Below are 25,092 nucleotides of genomic sequence, written 5' to 3'. Positions count from 1 at the left end.
TAGCAAGTTTAGCGGCTAAACGCGCTAAATGCGGCTATAGTAAATAATCTCTCAGAGCAGCTTGTCACTCCACAGAGAGAAGAGAGGGGCGGGGCAAGCAGAGCTCATTTGCATTTAAAGCAGCCTCGACCAGAATGAGATGATTTTTGCAGAGCTGATTTTGGAAAGGTAAAAAGGGTGTTGTTTTACACTACCATTGATAATTTTTAACCAAAGTATATTATAGACTCTTCATTAAGACCCTAAAGAATCATATCTACTTGTGGAAAATGGGCATCCGATGACCCCTTAAAGTCATTATGAGAATGTTTCTGGTTTTTATGAGAAAGTTTCTCATTATTACGAAAAACTAAGTTATTATTACGAGAAATTAAGTCATTATTACAATAAATTAAGTCATTATGAGAACGTTTTTGATTTTTGTGAGAAGGTTTCTAATTATAACAAAAACTAAGTCATTATTATGAGAATGTTTCTGATTATTACAGGAAACTAAGTCATTACAAGAAATTAAGTCATTATGAGAAACTAAGTCATTGAGGAACATGTATTAGGAAAAAAAAAGTAAATAAATAGAGGTACGTTTTCAGGTCATGTTTATGTTAAATGTGAATGGAGCGTGTAAATGAGTGGATGAACAGATGTGGACAATTTTTTATTTTTTTTTAATCTGTGGCAGTCGAGTCCCAGCGCAGCTGCTAACATTTGGTCAGTGAATGGAGGTGTGACTAAAGCAGGGGATTCTCCATTAGATGTGTGAACTAGATCATATTGTCTCTTGAGTAGCATCTCCAGATGAGTTCCTTTGATTGTTTTGGTGTTCAAAATGAAATTATTCTGCTCTATAATTTATTCACATAGTCTCTATGAGCTCTGCTACCCCACCCCCACCCCACGTCCGACATTAGTAAAAACTTAAGAGTGGGTTGTAGCAGCGTATAATGTAATCAGTATCCTGCATGTTTCCACATCTAACTTTCATGAGACACATTTCTCATTTATTCTTAATGAGCCCCCTGCTTTACCACACAACACAGAACCTCAATTAAAGTCCAGATGTTACAACGGGATGGAATGGGGCACATGCCAGATAGTTCCCTAATGTGTTTTTGCCTGGGTTTTTATTATGTTCCATCATTAGGCTTTGTTTAGATGAACCTGCATTTGTGTTGTAAGAACTACCATTCAGATTTTGCTAATAGTTTTTTTCTCAGTTCAGAGAAGATTTAGCTCGTAGAAAAACAAAAGGGAGATATCAAAACGCTCAATACAGCAGCTGTTGAAATAAATGTTTTGCATTAGTATTTTTCTTGAATGATAATGAGAGGAGGGTTTGTTTACTCTAGAACACTATGGTGACGCTGTTGCCCACATAGAAAATAACTGCCCAAGCGCATTACCAAGATGACCACTGACTGAAATGACTTGCCTTAAAGGAACTTTGAAGAAATGTATTATACTGTCACAGTGCATTATAGGGAATATGCTGAGAGGATAACCAAGGCTGGAGGCACAGAGGGACCAACACTAAGTTGTTTACCAAGGACTATGACAGTGATTGGCAAACTTTTTTTTTTTTTAAAAAAACACAATGTGTTCTTATCCTTTCTAAATATATTTAAATTCTCATTTTGTGTATCAGGAAAGAATTAGATATAATTTAGTTATACATGATTATTTTTGGTTACTGTCTCTTATAGTGTGATGGATGGGTCAATTTAAATTAAATTTTGAAATATTCTGCTGTTCAAAAGGTTGGGGTCACTCAGGGTTTTTTCGAAAACTATTTTATTCTGTACGGACACATTCAATTGATCAAAAGTCACTGTGAATACATTTAAAATGTTATAAAAAATATAATAAAAATGTTTCTTGAGCAGCAAATCAGAATATTAGAATGCTTTCTGAAGGATCATGTGACACTGAAGACTGGAGTAATGATGCTGAAAATTCAGCTTTGCTATTACAGAAATAAATGACGTTTTAAAACATATTAAAATAGAAATAGTTATTTTAAATTGTAATAAATATTTCACAATATTACTGTTTTTACTGAATTTTTAATCAAATAAACACAGCCATGGCGAGCATGAGAGATGCCTTTCAAAAGTATTAAAGGGATTAATTACTCACCCTCATGTCGTTCCAAACCCATAAGGCCTTTGTTCATCTTCGGAACACAAATTAAGATATTTTTGGTGAAATCTGAGAGTTTTCTGACCCTGCATAAACAGCAACACAACTACCAAATTCAAGGCCCCGAAAGGTAGTAAGGACAACGTTAAAATAGTCCATGTGACATGAGTGGTTCAACCGTAATTTTATGAAGCTCTGAGAATACATTTTGTGCACAAAGAAAACAACAGTGACTTTATCCAATAATTTTTCAACACGCCTTTACAAAGGTACCATAATGCATGTGTGTGGTGCTGCTGACACAAAAGCCTTTGTATTCGGGTTTGGAATGACACAAGCGTGAATAATTAATGAAAGAATTTTAATTTTTGGGTGAGCTATCCACTTAAATACATCTTACTCAACTTTTGAACAGTAGTGTAGTTATGTGAGGATTTTTGGACCAATGAAAATTTTCTCTGGGTGGGGCCATCTACGGTGATCAACATGAAAATAATGGTCAGTGAACACTTTTATATCTACTCCTAGTGAATTAATTTTTCTAAAGAATTAAAGGGATAGTTCACCCAAAAATTAAAATTCTGTCATTAAAGAAGTCCACTTCCAGAACAACAATTTACAAATAATTTACTCACCCCCTTGTCATCCACAATGTTCATGTCTTTCTTTCTTCAGTTGTAAAGAAATTATGTTTGTTGCGGAAAACATTTCAGCATTTTTCCCCATATAATGGACTGCTATGGTGCCCCAATTTTGAACTTCCAAAATGCAGTTTAAATGCGGCTTCAAACAATCCCAAATGCAGTTGTAAATCATCTCAGCCGAGGAAGAACGATCAAGTTCAAAATCAGGGCACCATATCAGTCCATTATATGGAGAAAAATGCTGAAATGTTTTCCTCAAAAAACATAATTTCTTTACAACTGAAGAAAGAAAGACATGAACATTGTGGATGACAAGGGGGTGAGTAAATTATTTGTAAATCGTTGTTCTGGAAGTGGATTTCTCCTTTAATTATTACAACAGCAACAACATTTATTTATAGAGCACAGTTAAACACAACCAAGGTTGACCAAAGTGCTTCACAAAGAATAAAACACAAGTAAAAAGGAAAACCAGAGAATCAACAGACAAATAAAATCAATAGAATACCACAGGAAACATACTAAGAAGTGTTATAAGCCAGGATAAATAAATATGTCTTAAGATAGGATTATAGAATACAGAGAGGGGGCACGTCTGATAAAAGGAGGAAGGCTATTCCAAAGTTTCGGTCCCGCAGTAGCGAAAACACAATCACCACAATTTTTAAATTTAACTCTTGGAACTATGAGCAGGCCAAGGTCACAAGATCTCAAGGTTGTAGAAGGGGTATACGGAAGCAGTAAGTCGGTAAGTATTGAGGCGCAAGATTTCAATTCTATACTGAACAGGGAGCCAGTGTAGGGACATTAAAATTGGAGTAATATGGTCGTATTTTCGCTTGCCTTCCAGCAGTCTAGCGGCTGCGTTCTGGACTAACCGAAGACGAGAAATGGAAGACTGAGAAATACCAAAATACGAAGAGTTACAATAGTCGAGACGAGATGTTACGAAGGCATGGATAGCTGTCTTGAGATTTTTCCGGGATAGAAAAGGTTTAACTTTACTGAGAAGGTGAAGTTGGTAAAAACATGACTTGACTACAGCTGAAATCTGTTTATCAAACTTTAAACTAGCGTCAAATAAAACGCCCAAGTTCCTGGCACACTGTGTGTTACACGGAGTGAGGAAGCCAAGATCAAAATTAAAAACAACATTATTACTCACCCGCAAGACCTTCATTCGTCTTTGGAACACAAATTAAGATATGTTTGATGAAATCCAAGAGTTTTTTGACGTTCCATAGACAGCAAGGCTTCTACCACATTCAAGCTCCAGAAAGGGAGCAAGAACAGAATTGTCCTTCGGAGGAAATTTGTTAGTTTAGTTTTTTTTGTGCACAAAAAGTATTTTCATAGCTTCATAAAATTACGGTTGAACCACTGATGTCACATGGACTATTTTTATGTTTTTGGTACCTTTCTGGACCTTGAACATGGTAGGACCCTACCATTTGTGTTCTGAAGATGAACGAAGATCTTACGGGTTTGGAACGACATGAGGGTGAGTAATTAATGACAGATTTTTTTATTTCTGGGTGAACTATGCCTTTAAACTTGTTGCAAATCAGTGTAGATAATTGTCTCCACTGCAGACTTGCTTTGACCTGTGAGAAATGACAAAAGTAATGTTGTGCACACTTAAATGTTATTTTCTAGTGGCTGAGTGTTTGTTTAGCAATCACTTTTGTCAGGAGAGCCACAGTCAAGTGTTTTGGCTCAGACTTGGAGTGCGAACTTAATGGCTTTTTGTGCGAGCGACACTGCAGAGGTGTGTTTGTGAATTCACAGAGGTTGTATGTGTGAATATACATCTCTCTGGGTCTGTGTGGATACTCTGGCTGCTGTTGACTCCTCTTCACTGACCTGTGAGATTGACCCCTGTCAGTCAGTGCGCCGAGCGGCAGGGAAATTGAGACTCATAGCGGTTCCAGCTTTGTCAGCCTGCTTTCACCTCCGTGACACACGAGCCCCTTTCACGCGTGTGAGACTCTCACTTGCCCTCATATCCGCTGGGTTGATCTCCTTCAAGTCGCATCATGGAGTGTCTCTGTAGAGGATGTAAACAATATTGCAAACAGTGTTGTCCCAACCAACTTTTAATTGGAAATACTTCAGCGCTGTGCTGGTTAAGTGTTGTCATGGGGTCTTTAAGAACAAAGCTGTTTTGATTATGAATGAGTGCGTTCAGAATCATTTTTAACTGACATGTTGGCAAATGTCTAAGGAGGTTAATTCAGGTCTGTTATTGGAGCGTGTGCACTTGAGTAATGAGATTTGTCAGAGTGTGTTTAAACAGAACACATTTGTACAGCTTGGAATAAGATCGGACCCTCATTTAAAACTGTGCAAATTTCAGCCAGAGACAGATTGCTGTATGCATTCGCAGTCATTCATTGTGACTCTTAATGCTAATTGATTAGCATTACCTATACAGGCTTTGCATTTTGTGCTAAAGTGTTTTTCTGTTGCATTGATTGTTCTCTGTAGTCGGGTAGCCCTGGGCCTTTTACACACAAGATTTATTTGCACTGACAAATCAATTTAGAAATCAGCTATTCATAACTTCTATCAGATTACAAAGCATAGCTAAAACTGTGTTCCTTATATTTTAATACATTTAATACTTTAATTGAAAATAGCATCTTGGCATTGGGACTTTTTATGATTTTATGAATATCATTAGCCATCTGAGAGATGACAGCTTGTCTTTGATTTTAATTTAGGCAATTTAATTGCATATATTACGGTTGGTTGAATGTTAAATCGTGGCATAGATACACATCCAAGTTTGTTTCTCATTACAAAACACTGTCAAAGCCTTTTCTTAGTATTTGTGTTAGAGTTTTAAACCCCAGTGTTGAGAAGAAGGTCAAGACGTGTGATTTTCATAACCAAATATGGGCTTCCATTTGGAAGATTTTCCAGGAAAAGCTTGTTTTCCTGAAACTGTGTCATACAGACAACGCTGTCTTATGTTCTTTGCCTCTTGACAGCCACAGGCATCTACTGGTCATGGAAAAAAGTGTTAGTCTGATAAAATATGCGAAAAATGAAGTCTGTGCATAATAAATGCTGCTTGTTTTACTGCTTTTAACTTTTAAAGAAGCCAACTATAGATTTGCATTTTATTTCCATACTGTGAAAGTGAATGGAGACTGAGGCTGTCATTTTGCCAAACGTTTCCTGTTGTGTTCAACTGAAAAAAGAAAGTCGTATGGGTTTGAAACAGCATGATCTTGCTATGAAATGTAATACTCTGAAATGTAATTTACAAGGTGTAGAGAAAAAGAAAATATAGTCCCAGCAGGCTTGCGTTGCAGATTTGGTTCATATACTGAAGATGTTCATAGGAGAGAACTGGAAATAGGAACAGCTGTAATACACTAGCATTTGACCATCTTTCAGCCCACGTGGACATGTCCTTTGACTCGTATCTTTGTCTGTATTTAAGAGGAAAAGAAGAGTTGAAGAATGTTAATGGATAAGCTTTGGGCTTCCATGAACTCATTCCCTGCAGGCCTTTCTAAGATTTGTGAAATTAAGTTTCAGATTCCTTTTGAAGTCTTTAATAGCCTCCAATCAAAATGTTTCCTGGTCTTTATGCACTTTATGCATATCTTTCTTCTTATACTCCTTTCATGCACCTTTTTCTGAAAGAGCTGGTCATATGATTTTTAAAGTGTCCTAATATTGTGTAAGAGTCCCCTACAACAGCTTTAAATGCATCTAAGGCTGAAAACATTGCAATTTTCTATACATAGAGTAATTTGTCCATGATTTCGAAAAGGTTTCTTTGAATCAGTTCTGAGCATAATATCTGTAAACTAGGGGTGTGCGATATCGTCTACGATAATATCGTAATTGATGTTTTAATGATGTTAATTTTGACATTATCAAGTATTTTGCAAAAGCCATTCAAAACACCTACTGAGTGCAGTGCACGCATTATGTGAAGTCTAGACTAGTGCGGATACGCATTAACAGTGCGTTCTTTCACTGCATGATTCAGTCTATTAAAATACATTTAGAATGATCACAAATTCAAGACATGGGAACAGAAAATGTATAGATTTATTCCACTTCATATAGCTAATCAATTTCACAATAAATAAGATTTGGCTTTATTCTTTAAGCTAACTTACCAATTTAGCAAAGAACTCTACATACCTGTAGGCTCGGTAGTTGTTCACCATAATCCTGTGTAGTGGCACTGGCATGTGATTAATATTATTTTATTTTATTTTATTTTATTTTTAAATGGGGGATGAAATGGTTTGCTTAATAGATAAAATAACTATGGACTCTATTTGGATCATCTATTATTCAATTACTTTTCCTGTTCTATGTTTTTTTTTTCCGAAGTTAAGGCGATTCTGAGTCGACTGTTTATTTTGAGAGATGATATTTTTATGTATAATGCACTTTTTGATTAACAACTTTGCAGACTGTTTACACTGAAGGATAGCTACGTTACAAACTGCAAAAAAAATATTTTTCGAAAACCCATATGACCTGCTCTTGAAAGTATTTTGAGTTATTCATTTTATACATCTTCATTAGGAATAGGTCAGGATGTGTGTATATATTTTAAACTTTTTTGTTTAATATTTTATAAATGTGCTTTGAAAGTGTTGAACCAAGAGACACAACTTTTCAGAGGGTGATTTAGCTTGCTGGCAATGTTTGCGCTTACTGTTAGACTGTCAGCAGAATAAATTCTCTGAGAAGTTGTTTCTTCATTCCATAAATTCATACTCTTTAAAGTACTGCTGCTACAGGCGTCAAACGCAGCTTGTTTAACAAACACTCCGCCTTCAACAATGCATTTCAGGACAATTATGGTCGGACTTCAGATCTCCTGCTGTGAGCGGCGTTCCAGTTGTTATGCAATTCGGCTCTGTCTTTTGAAGTCTATGATAGTTTTGTATAATAAAAGAGGATTTATTTGCTGAGTATCTCTGTCAGTTAGTCTATTAAAATGCTGCATGTTGTTCTGTGATATTTTTAAATTGTTGATCATCTTGATTTGGTTGTCATTTTTCACTGTTTTGCACCATGAATTGCATTGTGTTTTAAGATGATGTTTCAAGTAGGGAATCATGGGAGTTGTTGTTTTCATCCCCACAGCGGATGCAATACATCAGGACTCGGCAAGAAATCATGTCCATGGATGGGCTAATGTATTAAAGACTTATTAAGGTCATGTAGTGTGAGTTTTTCTTCAAACTCCCTAAAATACCAGCCTCAGCCCAATCAGAAGTGCTGGTACTTACATAGAAACCTATACATCTGAGCCTGATAAAAAAATTTTAAAGAAAGGTGTCAGATGGATTTAGCCGGTTTTGCATCTGAGCTCTTCTCATATATATATATATATATGTATGAATAGTTTTACTGTATAGTTACAGTAAATGGACTAAATGAAGCCTGGATGCCATGATTAATTTTTTTTTTTTTTTTGTATTCGAGTTCCTCGAGGAATTGTTTCAGCCCTATTTTCTACAAAACAAAACCAGAAAATCAAGGGTGTATGACGTTGTAGGCAGGCGAAGGTCCATTACACTAGTTTAAATCCAGAAACATGTGGGGTAATGTAAGTACACAAGTCAGCAAAATATATAACACCACAATCCTAGTGGTTTTTGGATATTTTAATAAAAAAATCACATAATTAAAAGCACATATTGTGCCTTTTAAACAAAAATAACCATATTGTGATATATATCACTACCATGAAATAAAATTACTCATCGTGATATAAGATTTTGGTCATATGGTCAATACCGTATGTTTTGACTTTTGTATTCTCACTATACTGAAGCTAAAGCATTTAATATGAGCTACTTTTATTTTTGATGTATAATATTATTTATTGTGTTTCTTGTAATTGTGTTGTAAATGTAATAGAATTATTATATTTTATTATAAATAGAAACTTTTTATTATCCTAACCATTTATCTTTATCCTTTTCTATGGAAGCCTGTTTCCGCCACTGAATAAAAAATAAAAAATGTAATTGCAACTTTTTATCTCACAATTCTGACTTTTTTTTTCTCGGAATTTCGAGTTTACATCTCGCAAGTCTCACTTTTTTTCCCCTCAGAATTGCCATATAAACTCGGAAATCTGACTTTGTTTCTCAGAACTGTGAGATATAAACGCACAATTGCGAGTTATAAAGTCAGAATTGCGGGATATAAACTCACAATTGCGAGAAGACTTTGCATCTCGCAATTCTGACTTTTTTGCTCAGAATTATGAGATACAAACTTGCAGTTGCGAGTTATAAAGTCCAGTACTGAGGAGAAAAAAGAGACTGATATGTTCACAGAATTTCAAGTTTATATCTCACAATTCTGATTTAATAACTCACAATTGCCAGTTTATATCACACAATTCTGACTTCATTTCTCAGAATTGCAACTTTATAAATCACAATTGTGAGTTTATCTCACAATTCTGAGTAAAAAAGTCAGAATTGTGAAATAAGTCACAATAACCTTCTTTTTATTTTTTTATTCCGTGGCGGAGACGGGCTTCCATACTTTTCTGCCCTGTATTGATGTTAGATATAAAAATCTGGAAAAAAAAAGAATAAATAAATATAATTAAATGTATTTTAATGTTACTTTGACAGCCCTAAAAATCCATTTTGTTAGGTCTTTTCATAAAAACGTTTTGCACATCCCTAACTTCCATAGGGACATAAACATTCTTCATAATGGTGCAGCTTTGCAGAAATCTTTTGCAAAGCTTGTCCACTCAGTTCTTTCTGAGAGCATGTTCCCACATTTCTACATTGTTCTTTTTCTCCTTTCAACTCTCACTTTTTGCTGTCATCCTTTCTCAGCTTTGCTTTGCTGAGCTTTGCTGGCAGACCCTTGTGCGTTAGCAGTTTGTTTGTTTTATTTACTGAAATAGGTGGTTGTCTCTCCTTCAGGAGCTGGGCTGCTGTCGTTGCTCTTCTTTGTGCTAAGCACATTTCACACTTCAGAAGATCTATGTTCTTCCAGCTCTCTCTAAGCGCCGTTCCATTCGACACGACTCAATAACCACTAGTGTTTGGATTATGATTTAAAACGCTTCGTCTCTCAACTTCCCTCGCATTGTTTCTGTGAGCGTGCATGTGTATGTTTGTCTACCCTTGTTTGAGCCAACTCAAAAAAACAATTCAACTGACAGTCTAGCGAATAGAATGCGACAAATGGCGGCCGATCGGCTCGAGTGGGTGATGCAGACGAGCAGGCCTGACGGAGCCCTGTCAAAACCTCTCTTCCACACCCAAATATCGGCCCAGTGAGATCCGACACGGCATTAGGCTTGCGGTTCGCTGTCACACGCTGTGAACCGCACAGCCGAGTCCTCCATCAAGCACTCAGGGGCTGTCTCACAAGGACCGGCGGAGTGCCTGATCGCTCACTCTGTGCTCATTAGTCGGACATCACTTTATGGCTCGAGCTGTATTTAAAGATAATTCGATGAATCTTAATAGTCTTTGATGTACTGCTGCATTCCCTGTGAATTTTTTTTCGGAGCTGAAATGTGCATAGCATTATCCTACCGATGAGCTAAATGATTGATTGTCTCATCTTCATCATATACTAAATGTGTTTTTTGTGTGTGATGTCTTTCAGAGGTGCTGGAGGGGAAGACGGCCATGCTTTTGGGGATGAGTCAGTGGAACTCTAATGATCTCGTTGAACAGATAGAAACCCTGGGCCACATCGACCAGACGCAGGGTAAGAGCTCATAAATAGAAATGTTACATTTCCTGTCATCAATCGTACTTCCCCATAGAGATATTAAAATTCATGGCGTATGTATGTGGGGCATGAAGATACTACAAATGTTGTGCAGTCGTAAAAACATTTACGTGGAGAGCTGAGTATATATGTGACTGATGGCATGGGTCTAATGGGATAGCTCTGTCGTCATTTATTCTCTCCCATGTCGTTCTGTGGAACAGAAAAGAAGACATTTTGAGTTTTTCATTTTTTTGGTCTTCGATTTGAATCAATATTGATTATTTTGGATATTTTAGGTACAGTATATGACAAATTTCTCAAGGAAAAAAAACAGTTAATTCTGTAAATATACATGAGTTTCAGTTGCTACTACATTACTATAATATTGAAGGTTAAAACTAATTAATCAATCCTTGTTGACTGTATGGTTTTTAGATCCATCTTTTCACACTGAGGACAACTGAGGGACTCGTATGCAACTATTACAGAAGGTTCAAACACTCACTGATGCTCCAGAAGGAAAAATGATGCATTAAGATCCAGGGGTGAAAACTTTTGAACAGAATGAAGATGTGTACATTTTTCTTATTTTGCCTAAATATCATATTTTTTTATTTAGTACTGCCCTTCAGAGGCTACAGAAGACAGTTATATGTTTCCCAGAAGACAAAATGAGTGAAATTTATCCTGATCTTTACATTCCAAAAGTTTTCACCCCCTGGCTCCTAATGCATCGTGTTTCCTTCTGATGCATCAGTGAGTGACAACCTTCTGTAATAGTTGCATATGAGTCCCTCAGCCCTGCTGAAAACAAACAAACAAAAAAAAACGCTAAAACCAGCCTGGGCTGGTTGGCTGTTCTTAGCTGGTTTAAGCTGGAAGTAGCTAGTTTCCCAGCCTGGCTAGGCTGGTTAGGCTGGTTAGGCTGGTTTTTGCTGGCTACTGGTCGCTTTGTGAGACCTGAAGGATTTTTATGAAGAACAGCTGGTAGTTTAACTGTTCAGGACAAACTCATGAACAACTATCACTCAACAAAAAAGCCACAAATGTGGATCATTCAGGTAACAACAAAGTATTAAGAATTAGGTGTATGTAAACTTTTGAACAGGGTCATTTTTTATAAATTCAACTATTATTTTCTCTTGTGGGTTATATTGACATTGTTCATGGTGAGAGATATAAAGCAGTGGCTGAAGACATCAGTTTGATAAATACAAACTTAGACCGGCTGCCCATCAGCCTCACCCTTGGTACTTGAGCCGTCAAAATGACCCAAATGCACATCTCTTTCTCATATCCTTGAGAACAAAGGAGGCTGTAATCTAAAACAGCATTTTATAACACATCTCATTATGTTTTACATTAACCACCCATGTCATAGAAATCGTTCAACCAGCTGCTTGCCAAACAAATGTGTAATTTTTCATTTCGCCATGAAAACAGAGGAAACAGACGTCAGGCTTCATTAGGCAGCATCATGTCTCAGCTGTCTCCATTGATTTTTCTTACTCTTTGTTCTTATCTAGTCAATTCTTATAACGGTAAGAGTTAGCTAGCGTGAGTCATTAGTGAAGTAAACATCGTGATTTTTCACTTTCTCACTGCTTGGAGCTTTTTGAAGTTGCTTTCAGGCTTAGTTTCACATAATGTAGCCCTATTTATTAATATCTCATCTTCTTTGTGTAAAGGTCCATACATATGTGAAACTTAAAGAGGCTTTTAGCTCTTAGAGATGTATTTTGCTCAGTGCTCTTCTTGTGTTATATTTAGTTTCTGAAAGGTCTGCTAGCACTTGTTCAGTGTAACGTGGAAGGAGGATAGTGTACATTTCTGCAGGGTTTGCTTGTGTCGTAGTTGACACATCCAAATCGAATTTACGTACAAAATATTTCTCTCCTGTGATTTATTGCCTGTGGCATATGCAATTACACAGCAATTACGTATCGATTTACTTTTCCATATTGAGTGATACCAGTGATGTAAACCCACTGTAAAAAGCCCCTAACACACAACCGAATATAAATTTCCATAAAAACATGACATTCCCATATATTCTTGCGTTCTCTGAGCTGTTTGTTGTCGTGGGTTTGACATACTTTTGGAAAATGGCGCTTTACACCAGACTGTGCATGGTAGTATTGCTCAAAATAATTCACCCTTCGCCTCAATTATTCAGGTGGCCTTTTCTCACATTTTGGATTTCTTCCAGTGTGAAATATGATTGGTCTATTGGACGGCACTCAGGGGGATGGAGACTTAAGCTGATGCGACAGAGCGATAAATGAGCTAAGTGAGAGGCAGGCGATGACCCAACCAAGCCCCTATCAGCTTAGTTTTCAAGTGTCTTGTGCCACAATGCTTCTTCCTGCAAGATGAAAGCGATGTTAGCTTTAGGCGGCCCCTTTAGTGAAATTGCTTGTCATGCGTAAATGCTTCTCTCAGGACCAGTGCTGTGATTAATACTATGACACAGTCCAAAAGAAATGCACTCATTATACAGATAAATTGAATATTAATTCTACATGCAGGTTCATGTCTGTGGGAAAAGAGAATAATTTACTTTGAATAAATTTGTTTTTTATTCCTGTATAATCTGAATTTGAATTACTTGAGGATAGTGTTGACCTTACTATTAAACTAGAGCTGGGAGAAATGTTGAATATTTACTATATTTTTGACAGTTTTGTTCATAATAATAGACTATCTTCCTTGTTTTGCATCTCACACGATTTAGTCTCTGTGTGGCATTTGTCTTCCTTAAAATCTTTTAGTAAAAACATAAATATACACTACCAGTCAAAAGTTTTTAAACAGTAAGATTTTTATTGTTTTCTAAAGAATTCTGTTCTGCTCACCCAAGCCTGCATTTATTTGATACAACGTACAGCAAAAACAGTCAAATTTTAAAATATTTTTACTATTTAAAATTTCTATTTTAATGTATTTTAAAATGTAATTTATTTCTGTGATCAAAGCTAATTTTTCAGCATCATTACTCCAGTCCTCAGTGTCACATGATCCTTTAGAAATCATTCTAATATGCTGATTTGCTGTTCAAGAAACATTTATTATTATTATTATCAATATTCAAAACCGCCACAGAGTACAGAGTACTTTTTTTTTTTTTTTCAGGATTTATGATGAATAGAAAGATCCAAAAAAAAATTTTGTAACATTATACACTATACCATTCAAAAGCTTGAAGTCAGTATAATTTCATCAATGGTGATGAAAAAAATATTTATAATGTTACAAAAGATTTCTACTTCTGATAAATGCTGTTCTTCTAAACTTTCTCTCATCAAAGAAACCTGAAAAAAATCTACTTAGCTGTTTTAAACATAATAATAATGTTTTTGAGCAGCAAATCAGAATATTAGAGTGATTTCTGAAGGATCATGTGACTGGAGTAATGATGATAAAAATTCAGCAATTTTGCTGTACTTTTGCTGTACTTTGGATCAAATAAATGCAGGCTTGGTGAGCAGAAGAGACTTCTTTAAAAACATTAAAAATCTTGCTGTTCAAAAACTTTTGACTGGTTGTGCATATATGAGCAATGTCAGACTCATAGCTGTGCAATATGGCTTTTTATTGGCACGGTTGTGATTATGTCGTAGGTAATCACAGTGTGCCGATATACAGCTACGAGTTGCACGGATACGAGTGTGATATTGCATTAATACAACAGTTCGACGGCACAAGTGTGTAAATACATAAAAAAACAACAACAGAGTGTCTTTAAAAACCTCTTTTGTCCAAACTACTTCCTTCTGCCACGGATACAAATCTCAAGTTAACAGTTTAACAGCTGAGCCCAAGCCTCCGTTACTAATTTTAAAAATGTCACTTTAGAAATAGAGACATCAGAGTCAGCGACAAATTAGAGAAAAACTGGCTAAGTTGAGGTTGTTCTCGGCGCTGAATGGCCGCTGATGCCCTGGAGCTCATATCCCTGAAAAACATCGATGCACATTTTCAGTTGGATGTTATCTTTATTAACGAACTGCATATATGATGTCTAAACAAGTACATTATCATCTAAACAACTCTTAAATCTACATTCTGTAAGACAAAAAGAGTATTGTTTATAAAATTATAGTGGATTTAAGCATCCACCATGACACTCGCTGTGATACAAACAGTGAAGCGGTTGGAGTTCTTTTATTACTAGAATATTGCACTCCTCTCTCTACCAATTCGAGGACTAAATAATTGAATCATTTTAACAAAATAAGAGAGGTCATACAAAATGCATGTTATTTTTTATTTGGTACTGTCCTGAGTAAGATATTTTACATAAACGATGTTTACACATCGTCCACAAGACGATGAAAAAATAATAGCTGGAATTATTAAAATAACCCCATTCAAAAGTTTTGGAACCCTAGGTTCTTAATACTGTGTGTGGTTACCTGGATGATCTACAACTGTTTTTTTGCTTTGTGATGGTTGTTCATGAGTCCATTGTTTGTTCTGAACAGTTAAACTGAACACTGTTCTTCAGAAAAATCTGATCTGATTCTTTCTGAAAAAGATTCTTTAGTTTTCCAGCATCTTTTGCATATTTGAACTCTTTCCATCAGCGACTGTATGATTTTGAGATCCATCTTTTCACACTGAGGACAATTGAGGGACTCAAACACAACTATTAAAAAAAGGTTTAAACATTCACTGATGCTCCAGAAGGAAACACGATGCATTAAGAGCCAGGGGGTGAAAACTTTTGAACAGGATGAAGATGTGCACATTCTTATTTTGCCTAAATATAATTTTTTAAAATTTAGTACTGCCCTTCAGAATCAACGGAAGATACTTGCCTGTTTTTCGGAAGACAAATAAGTACAATTTATTTACCTTGATCTTTGAATTCAAAAAGATAAAAAAAGGTTTTGGATTATTTGACAATAGAAACATTTAAACAAAGTCATCAAAAGAATCAAAGATATTGACACTATACCTATAACTATATAGCTTAGCCCTAATATCTTCTCAATCCATTCTTCTTCAAGTGGAAATTTTCTGTTTCTAAACTTAGCATTAATTATATTGAATCCTCCTCTTATTTCCCCATAGTCCATTACAGTTGAGACATTTTATTGACAGGATTAAGTGTTGGAGTTACACTGGAGTCTGTGGGCACTCGAGGCTTCCAGATTAATTAGCCTGTCAAATAGGGGCCTTTCTACCTGGTGTGCTAAAGACTGATGTTAATTAGAAAACAGCACTGGAGCTACTTTCACATGCAGATAGCAGGGGGTCCTCTCATCCAGATTCCAGCCAGCTTGACTTCAGCAGAGCCGTCTGGATGCTGTCTGATCCTGTCGTGGAGTAAAATAGAGGGTTTCTTGATTGATCTGTGTGCAGTAGGAAAACACCAGACTGACAACTGTGGTGCCCTGCCCAATATTGACATCCTGTAACATCCATCCTTCAAATATTACAATTAGCTGTCAGAACATTGGCCATTTGGTTAACCCTTAAACATCATAGACACGCTGCATGCACGTTTCGCATGCATTTTTAACATGCTTAGCAATGTCCTAATGTCAAATTTAATTGAAATCAGTTGTGTCGCATCTGGTTTGTTTGGCCGAGTAGAGCGTTCAATATCTTTGGTTAAAATGATGGACATTTCTTTCAAATTTCCTTTTTTCTGCATTAAAGATGAGCTAGAGCTATTTTGATGGTCTTTGTATGTAGTCCATTGATGTCAAATCTTGTAAAATCAGCAATACAGCTAGTTAGATAAGCCAGAGACGTGCCGATTTTATTATTTTTTTCTTATTATTATTTTTTTTCCCCCTCTGAGAAGTACCTGTAGCTTTTATTCTTTGTTTCTGAATACCGTCTGGCTTTTCATCAGGCAAACAAGCTCTTTGTGTCCTGCTGTACTTGACTGGCTTCTAAACGCACAGAGGTTGAGGGATTGCTTTTATTCCATCTGCTCCCCTTGACGTGAAAGCAGTAGGTGCTTTTTAAAATTTGACTTATGTAATATCCATGCTACCTTTTTTACTTTTCATAGCAAGATGATAATGATTCTATAAATCAATTTAATGGAGACTCATTAGGACGTTTAAAGCAGACTCTACAGTTAATTGCAGTTCCACGCAGGTAGAAGTCTCATCAATCTCTGATCTAAAGGATCTGGGATGGCTTCCCTAAGGACTACTTGATAGACGACGTAATTGACGACCTGATTATTTAAGGAATCGTATGCGTGACTGACAGCTGGAGCCATACCAGACAGTTTAGGGATTTGGAGACTTTTATGACGTTCTCTATAAATCTATAAACTCACGTCTTGGGAACCACCACGTCCCTGTGCCAGAGCTGTGGACTGAGTTTTTGTTTTTGCTCATTTACTGTTTCAGGTAATTGCTTTTCAATCATTGGCATTGCTTAATCATCTTGATTACATGTCTGTTAGCTGGATGAGGGCGTCGTGAGGGAAGTGATTGTTTATGTGAGCACAGGTGAAAGTTGGAGCAGAATAACTGGAGTCGAGGAGTAAGGGTGCATGTTGGCAGAGCTTGGGTGACCTTCTCTCTCTGGCTTTCTTTCTTTCCCAGCTTCCCTCTGTACCTCCCTTTTCTGTCCACTGATTGAATTCAATCAGTGTAAATATGATGGACCACAGTAGAAAATTAGAGTCCTAGCCTCTGTCGGCTGATGGAATCTCACACGTTATCTGCTCAGCTTATCTGAGGGACCACAGCTGACAGTTTAAACATATTTTTCTTAAATATATACATTGGTGTGTGTGTATTTATACTGTATATAGATAATAAATATACACAGTACACACACACATATTATGTACACAAAAACATTTGTTTTGGATGTGATTAATCTCGATTAATCATTGCCCGGCACTTTATTTATTTAAGTATTAAATAAATATGACTAAATTTAATTTAGTTTTTAGTAATTATTTTAGTATTTAAATGAAAATAAATGTTAAATAAAATATAAAAAAAAATATTTTAAGTTTTAAGTATTTCTCATTCATTCATTTATTTATTTATTTATTTATTTATGTCTAAATGTATTTTTTTTTTTCAAAATTAGTTAATTAGTGTTACTTTAGCACTTAATGAAAATAATGAATGTTTAATAAAATATAAAAAAAGTATATAATTTTTTTATATAACTTATAAATAAGTTAATATGTATTTTATTTCAAATAATGACAAAACAATGCTTTTTTTATTATAAGTAATATTTTGTAATATTTCAGTTTTTAATAGTTTTAATGTGCATTATTTCTCATCTGTGTATTTATGTATTTATTTATTTAAAATGTCTAAATGTAATGAAGTTTTTAGTTTCTGTTATTTTAGTACTTAAAAAAATAAAGTGAATGTTAATGTATCAAAAAACTATTTTAAGTTAATATTTATTTTATTTTAAATAATGACAATTTTTTGGTTCTTTTAGTTTAAGTTTTAGTTAATGATAATAGCCCTGGAATGAGAAAGATAGAGGAGAAGTTCATTTTGTTATGAGCAGTTTTGTGTGATGTTAATTTATGTGACAAAGTGAAGTGATTGTTTGTTAAAAATAACCTTATTATTATATTATATTATATTATATTAATCATTATAATGACAATAAAATAAATAAAATACTGATAATTTTTTCAATTTAATTTAATTTAATTTAATTTAATTCAATTTCTCTTATATATCATTTATGACCAGTTCTGCTTAAGCTGTGGCAATTGTGCAGCTCACCAGCATAAGCAGCAACAATATACAGCAGTCATGTACCCACTAGGCAGCCAATAAAACACAGCGATAAAATCTTGCTCTTGAGCTTAATATTGATCTGAACTTTGTTGACTTTTGATTTGGCCAGAGTCTCAGCATCAGGAGTGTTTGCCTGTCAAAAATACACATTTCTGCCTTTTTCAAATGTTAATCACCTAGTCAGCGGCGCTGTCACAAAAACAAACTCCACGCAGTCCGGTTTCTGATTAGACCTCAAGCTCTGGCTGAATAAATTAGAATAGACGACTAATTAATGCAGAAAATTAGAATCCTCGCCTCTGTTGGCTGATGGAATCACACACGTTATCTGCTCAGCTTATCTGAGGGACCACGGCTGACAGGCTTGCATCGCTTCGAGATCTTCACAGACACGGCCCCTCCGTGCCTCACCAAAGCCAGACACTCAAACACACCTCATCTGTATTCTCCCCGACGTGAGCTCCTGCCAAGTCGTTTTTTAACATATGCCTCTTGTAAGCACAATCTCTCTCACGCGCTAATTCCCATTTAATTACTTTTTGGTCCTTTTCTTTCTCCATTTAACCACAGAATGCCCCAAGCAGGGAAAACTGAAGACACACAAAGCTAAGAACAATAAGTGGACTCCTCAGAGAGAAAGATTGAGAGAAAAAAGGAGAAAGACCATAATATAGTGTTGATGGAGCGTATTCGCACAGGAGGAGCTCTGAGCTCACGATTGCTATATTGACTTGTATGTATCTGCCAGCGCTGAAGGACACTGATACCAGACTGTGACAGATTCTGCTGTTCTCAGAACAATGTGTTTGTGGTCCAACATTAATACTGGCCAAGCGCTAAAACCAGGTGAAAATTGGCTTTGGCAAGAACATAAAGTAGAATTACTCACCAGTTGGCTAACTGCAACATTCAAGTTGAAGTCAAAAGTTTACATACACCTTGCAGAATCTGCAAAATGTTAATTATTTTAGCAAAATAGGAGGGATCATACAAAATGCATGTTTGTTGTTTATTTAGGACAGACCTGAATAAGATATTTCACACAAAAGACACTTACATATAGTCCACAAGAGAAAATAATAGTTGAATTTATAAAAATTACCCCGTTCAAAAGTTTACATGCACTTCCTAATACTGTGTTGTAACCTGAATGATCCACAGCTGTTTTTTTGTTTAGTGATAGTTCATGTTCATGAGTCCCTTGTTTGTCCTGAACAGCTGTTCTTCAGAAAAATCCTTCAGGTCCCACAAATTCTTTGGTTTTTCAGTGTTTTTGTGTATTTGAACCCTTTCCAACAATGACTGTATGATTTTGGGAAGCATCTTTTCACACTGAGGACAGCGGAGGGACTCAAATGTAACTATTACACAAGGTTCAAACGCTCACTGATGCTTAAGAAGGAAAAAACATGCAATAAGAGCTGGGGTGTGAAAACTTTTTGAATTTGAAGATCAGGGTCAATTTGACATATTTTGTCTTCCAGGAAACATGTAAGTATCATCTGTAGCTTCTGAAGAGCAGTAAACAAAGACATCTTCATTCTGTTCAAAAGTTTTCACCCCCCAGCTCTTAATGCATTGTGTTTCCTTATGAACCATCAGTGAGCATTTGAGCCTTCTGTAATAGTTGCATATGAGTCTCTCAGTGTAAAAAGATGGATCTCAAAATCACACAGTCATTGTTGGAAAATTGTTCAAATACACGAAAATGCTGAAAAAAACAGAGAATTTGTGGAACCTGAAGGATTTTTCTAAAGAACAGCAGGCAGTTTAACTGTTTAGGACAAACAAGGGACAGCTGTTGATCATTCAGTTAACAACACAATATTAAGAATCAAGTGTATGTAAACTTTTGAACAGGGTCATTCTTATAAATTCAACTATTATTTTTTCTTGTGGACTGTAAATGACTTTTATGTGAAATATCTTATTCAGGTTAGTACTAAACAAAAAAAATAACATGCATTTTGTATGAGACCTCTTGTTTTGGTAAAATAGTTAACATTTTTTTAGATTATGCAAGGTGTATGTAAGCTTTTGACTTCAACTGTATAATGGTAAGAACGATGGCCTGGCCTTCCATATTGTTAGTTATGTGTTCCTGTAGCTTCATAACATTACACTGATGCTGTCTATGCAGGGTCAGAAAGCTCTCAGGTTTTATCAAAAAATATGCTCTGAAGATAAACAAAGGTCTTACTGGTTTGGAACGAAGGATGAGTAATCAATGACAGAATTGTCATTTTTAGGTGAGCTATTTCTTTAATAGAGCAGAGTATATTTTTGGCAGATTTTTAAATCACACTATGAGTGTACCTCAATACAAATGTTGCAGCAGAATCTCTAGAAGCTGACACATTTCTGTCCTACAATGGGAGATGAATGCTCTTGATGCATCTAGCCTGAATAAATGAGCTTGTTCGGTGTTAACACTACACACCTGTTGTGATGTGTCCTCACATGTTGATGTGTTTCTGTAGTGTGAGAATGTGAAGGCAGAGAGACAGGGATGGTGGTGGACAGGTGTTAGACCTGGACTCATCAGTTGTGCGGTGAGGGTGCCCAGACTTGTCTACATACAGCATGCCAACGTACACACAGCAGAGCGTACAGATGCTCTGGGCCAGTCACTCCAATCATGTACTCACAATTTGGGTGGAAATCAGCTTATGTGGTTTTCGCTGTGAGTTTGAGGCGATATATTTGTACGTGCGTGTGTGTGTGAGGCAGATAGAGAGTTTGTGTTTTGCCTTAACATTCTCTTATTTGAGAGGGTGAGTGTTGGGGTCAGATTGTTGAATATATTTCCACTGAACATATTGCTGTCCACGGCGAATTTGACGAGAAGCTGGAATCTGTTATTTTTAACATTCTGCACCTGGGATTTGGTAGAGGCAGGTGTGTTCCCTGGCAAGCAGATGGTTAGAAATGTCCGCTGAGCTCTTCCTGAAATCACACTCTTTTCCCATGTGGCAGTGACACCAAACTCCTAGTGATGTGTCTCTCAGTAATGCATTGTGAGTGACAGCATGTAACTGTTTCGTAAAACGTCAATCACACCACGCTGAAGCAATCTATTCAAATACCGCTTGAAACACCATACCAGAGGGCTGCATTGGGATCTCGCAAATCTCGTGGAAGTGGGCGGTTTTACCTGAACTGCGGGTGTGAATGGGCGTTTAAAGAAATGTAGTAAATGTCTTGGCGCATAACAAGAATGATAGAGTTACATAAAAGGGTGTTTACGCTGTGTACATCGATTACATAACTTGCCCACCGTGGAAATCGAAAGTAAATGCTCATTTAAAAACTATTTAAATACCCCAATTTTAATACCCTGCATATTGCTCCCTGATGCACTGGCATGATGTGGGAGCTGGCACAAAAATCGTGGGAGCGGGACACACACATTGCGGGACCAGTTTCACATGGAGAAAAGCAATGCGTGATGATTTTACACGCGCAAGTGACACGAAAAACTTCTTTTCACCTTCACTTTCTCACTGTAACCCGCGAGAATATTCGCTTCTCATTTGGTGTGCATACAGCATAAGAAAACAGTACTGTGCATGGCTCTACCATACATCTAGAATTGTTTTTTGGTTTTTTTTTGGTTTTTGACTCAAAGTCCCGGATTGCCCAACAAAATTTTTTAAAGAATAGCGTTACTGTTGGTTCTTAATAAAACAAAATATCATATAAAATAAAATAAAAGCAAAGCATGGTGTTATTGTGTTTTTTGCTGTAAAAAATTACATTAAAAATAATATAGAGAAAAAGAACATTGTTACAGTAGGTTTTTAAGGGTGTGTTCAGTTTTTTTTTTTTTTTTAAGACTCAAAGCCCCTGATTGCCCAACACAATTTTCATAGCACAAAGGTACTGTGGGTTCATTTCATTTCATCATTTCATAAAATAAAATAAAATTTTTCTGCATTGCGGAAATCATAGGGCCCCACTTAATCAAATCAAATCAAAGCTTGGTCAAATCAAAGAAAATTTCATACATTGTTATGGTAGGTTCTTAGGGGTGTGTTTAGAATTGTTTTTTGTACTCAAAGTCCCTAATGGCCCAACATAAAGAACAGACTTACTGTGGGTTCAAAATTAAAATAAAATAAAATAAAATAAAAATAGATAGATAAAATAAAAAATAAAATAACATTGTAACTGTAGATTTTAAATAAAATTATGACCTGGTAATATTTTCAGTATTTCTAATATTTCTGCTGTAATTATGGCAAAGCTTTTTTTTTCAGACTTTTGTATTTAACAGAAACTGGCAGTATTGATATATTCCATTTAACTATTGTGTTTCCCGAAATGTCAAGAACTGTATTCAATAAAAGCAATAGTTATTTAGGCAGAAAAATATGATATCAGTTCACATCTTGATTTGTTTTTTCTCCATCATTTTGGCATTTAAGTTACAGCTGAATTATTTTATTACTGTAATAATCTATTTAAATACTTTTAAGTCATCCTGTGGCCCTTTTTGAAATTAGCTGAGGCCTCCTAGTGGGAACCACTGACCTTTTTGCATCTCATCTGCATAAGTTCAACATTTTCTAGAATTTCTAATGCTCTTGTTGTTCGCTCAACTTGTTTGTCAATCCAATTACTGTCTATGTCAGTTTATGCATTTTTGGTTCTCTATGTGATCAAAGCAACATTTCATGATTGATGTCATTTCTAGCTCTCTTCAGTTGAATTATGCTCTTCACTTCTCTGTTCAGTCTCTGCGTGAGCTCAACCAATTGCTGCGTTAAAGGCAGCCTGCGGCCGCTGTCAACCCAGGTGTATTTTTGGCAACACGTTAATGTTTATCTCCACTTTAAATGCATATCTGCATTCTGAACAGCCTCCTCTCTCAATCTCTTTCAATCTCAATCTATTCTCCTTTCTCTCTGTCTGACGCTCTGTTCTCTTGTTCATTCTTTTTTTCCTTGATGTCTTTCAGTTTATCTCTCTCTGTCTTCACTACGTCATATATTACTGACCAATCCTACCTTAGCAACTGTTGCTATCCATCAGATTATCAAAAAAGCTTTTGCTTATTCTTCAGGCTAAATTACACTAAATTTAGCAGATTTTAGTGTTTTTTGGCAGAATGACAAATTTTTATGAAGGTTTTGGATTCTTTTTGAGTGAAAATACCTGTTTCAGTTCATGATTCCTGTAAAGGAAGAGAGTTTTTTATTAGATGTTATATTGCTTGTAGTGGTCAAATCTTTCTGTCCATCTCCTTTCTTTCTCTGTCACATTCTTCACATGCCCTCCCTGGCTGTCTGTCTTTCTCTAATTGCTCTGTCTTTCTCTCTGTCTCTTGAATCTGTATTCCTGTACAGGATGCTATAAATCTGCAGGGCTAGTGCTGGGTGATTGGGCTACTGTGGGAAATGGACATGAGCTAAAGCAAGAGAGACAGGCAACTCCAGAGCAGAGTGAATAAGAACAAACTGTCCCCATTGCAGTTATGGAGAAGTGACATTCTGGAGCAGAGGCTCTGAGGAATGGGAGGGGAATCAATAACCTTGTCTTTCATTTTGCCCGGCACCCACCTTGTCATTTCATTGTTGTGTCGTTATTGCTTGTTATCCTTTTCTGTCCATCTCTTTGCCGTCACTTTCTCACCTTTTGAGCCCAATTGAAACTAAACTGTGGGAGTGCCCAGCATTCCCGATATGCCGCTCTGGATGAGATTTAAGCGCCTACTGTGGAATTTCATTAATATCTATCAGTCTGTTGTTCATTCTGTGTAGCTAATTGTCGGTCTGGTTGTTTATCCTGTTTGTCTCTCCATCCATTTATCTATTCGTTTATCTGTTTTGTCGTTTTATTTTCCGTTCTATTTGTTTTTCTTTTTCTTTCTTTCTATGGTTCTGTCGTCATTCTTTTTCTTTTTTTTCTGTCTATGGTTCTATTTTTTCTGTTCTGTCTTTCTTTCTTTCTTTTTATGGTTCTGTCATATTGTCTTTCTTTAATTTTTCTTTCTGTGGTTCTATCATTTTGTTGTTCTTTCTTCTTTTTATGGTTCTATCACATTTTCTTTCTTTCTTTCTTTCTTTCTTTCTTTCTTTTGCTTTCTATGGTTCTATCGTATTGTCTTTCTTTTGATTGTTTTTTTCTATGGTTTTATTGTATTGTCGTTCTTTCTTTCTTTCTTTCTTTCTTTTTGTGGTTCTATTGTGTTGTCTTTCTTTGCCATTGTTCTCTTTCTTTCCCATTGTTCTCTTTCTTTCTTTCTTTCTTTCTTTCTTTTTATGGTTCTATTGTGTTGTCTTTCTTTCTGACTGTCTTTCTTTCCCATTGTTCTCTTTCTTTCTTTCTTTCTTTCTTTCTTTCTTTCTCTCTATGGTTCTATCGTATTGTCTTTCTTTTTTTTCTTTCTTTCTTTTTGTGGTTCTATCGTATTGTCTTTCCTTCTTTCTTTCATTCTTTCTTTCTATGGTTCTATCACATTGTTCTTTTTCTTTCTTTCTTCTTTCTATGGTTCTATCACATTGTTCTTTTTCTTTCTTTCATTCTTTCTTTCTATGGTTCTATCACATTGTTCTTTTTCTTTCTTTCTTTCTTCTTTCTATGGTTCTATCGGATTGTCTTTCTTTCGATTGTTTTTCCGTTCTTTCTTTCTATGGTTCTATTGTATTGTTGTTTTCTTTCTTTCTTTTTCTCTTTCTCTCTGTCTTTCTTCTTTCGTTTTAATCGTATTGTTATCTATCAGTTGTTTGTCATTCTATTAATCTCATTCTTTTATTTTTATCTATCTATCTATCTATCTATCTATCTATCTATCTATCTATCTATCTATC

The 25,092-nt window shown here is 35.8% G+C and overlaps 1 protein-coding gene across 1 annotated transcript in view; it reads left to right on the top strand.

Moving 5' to 3' along the window:
* The window catches only part of pitpnm3 (PITPNM family member 3), a 110,576-nt gene that overhangs the window by 22,354 nt on the left and 63,130 nt on the right, over positions 1-25,092 (top strand). Inside the window, exon 3 of the mRNA XM_051129550.1 lies at positions 10,416-10,520. Coding sequence (XP_050985507.1) covers positions 10,416-10,520 — 105 coding nt within the window. The remainder of the gene's footprint in view (positions 1-10,415; positions 10,521-25,092) is intronic.

The sequence above is a fragment of the Labeo rohita genome, chromosome 15, assembly GCF_022985175.1.
Source record: "Labeo rohita strain BAU-BD-2019 chromosome 15, IGBB_LRoh.1.0, whole genome shotgun sequence".
In the NCBI taxonomy this organism is placed as follows: domain Eukaryota; kingdom Metazoa; phylum Chordata; class Actinopteri; order Cypriniformes; family Cyprinidae; genus Labeo; species Labeo rohita.
This window is presented reverse-complemented; position numbering and strand designations above follow the sequence as displayed.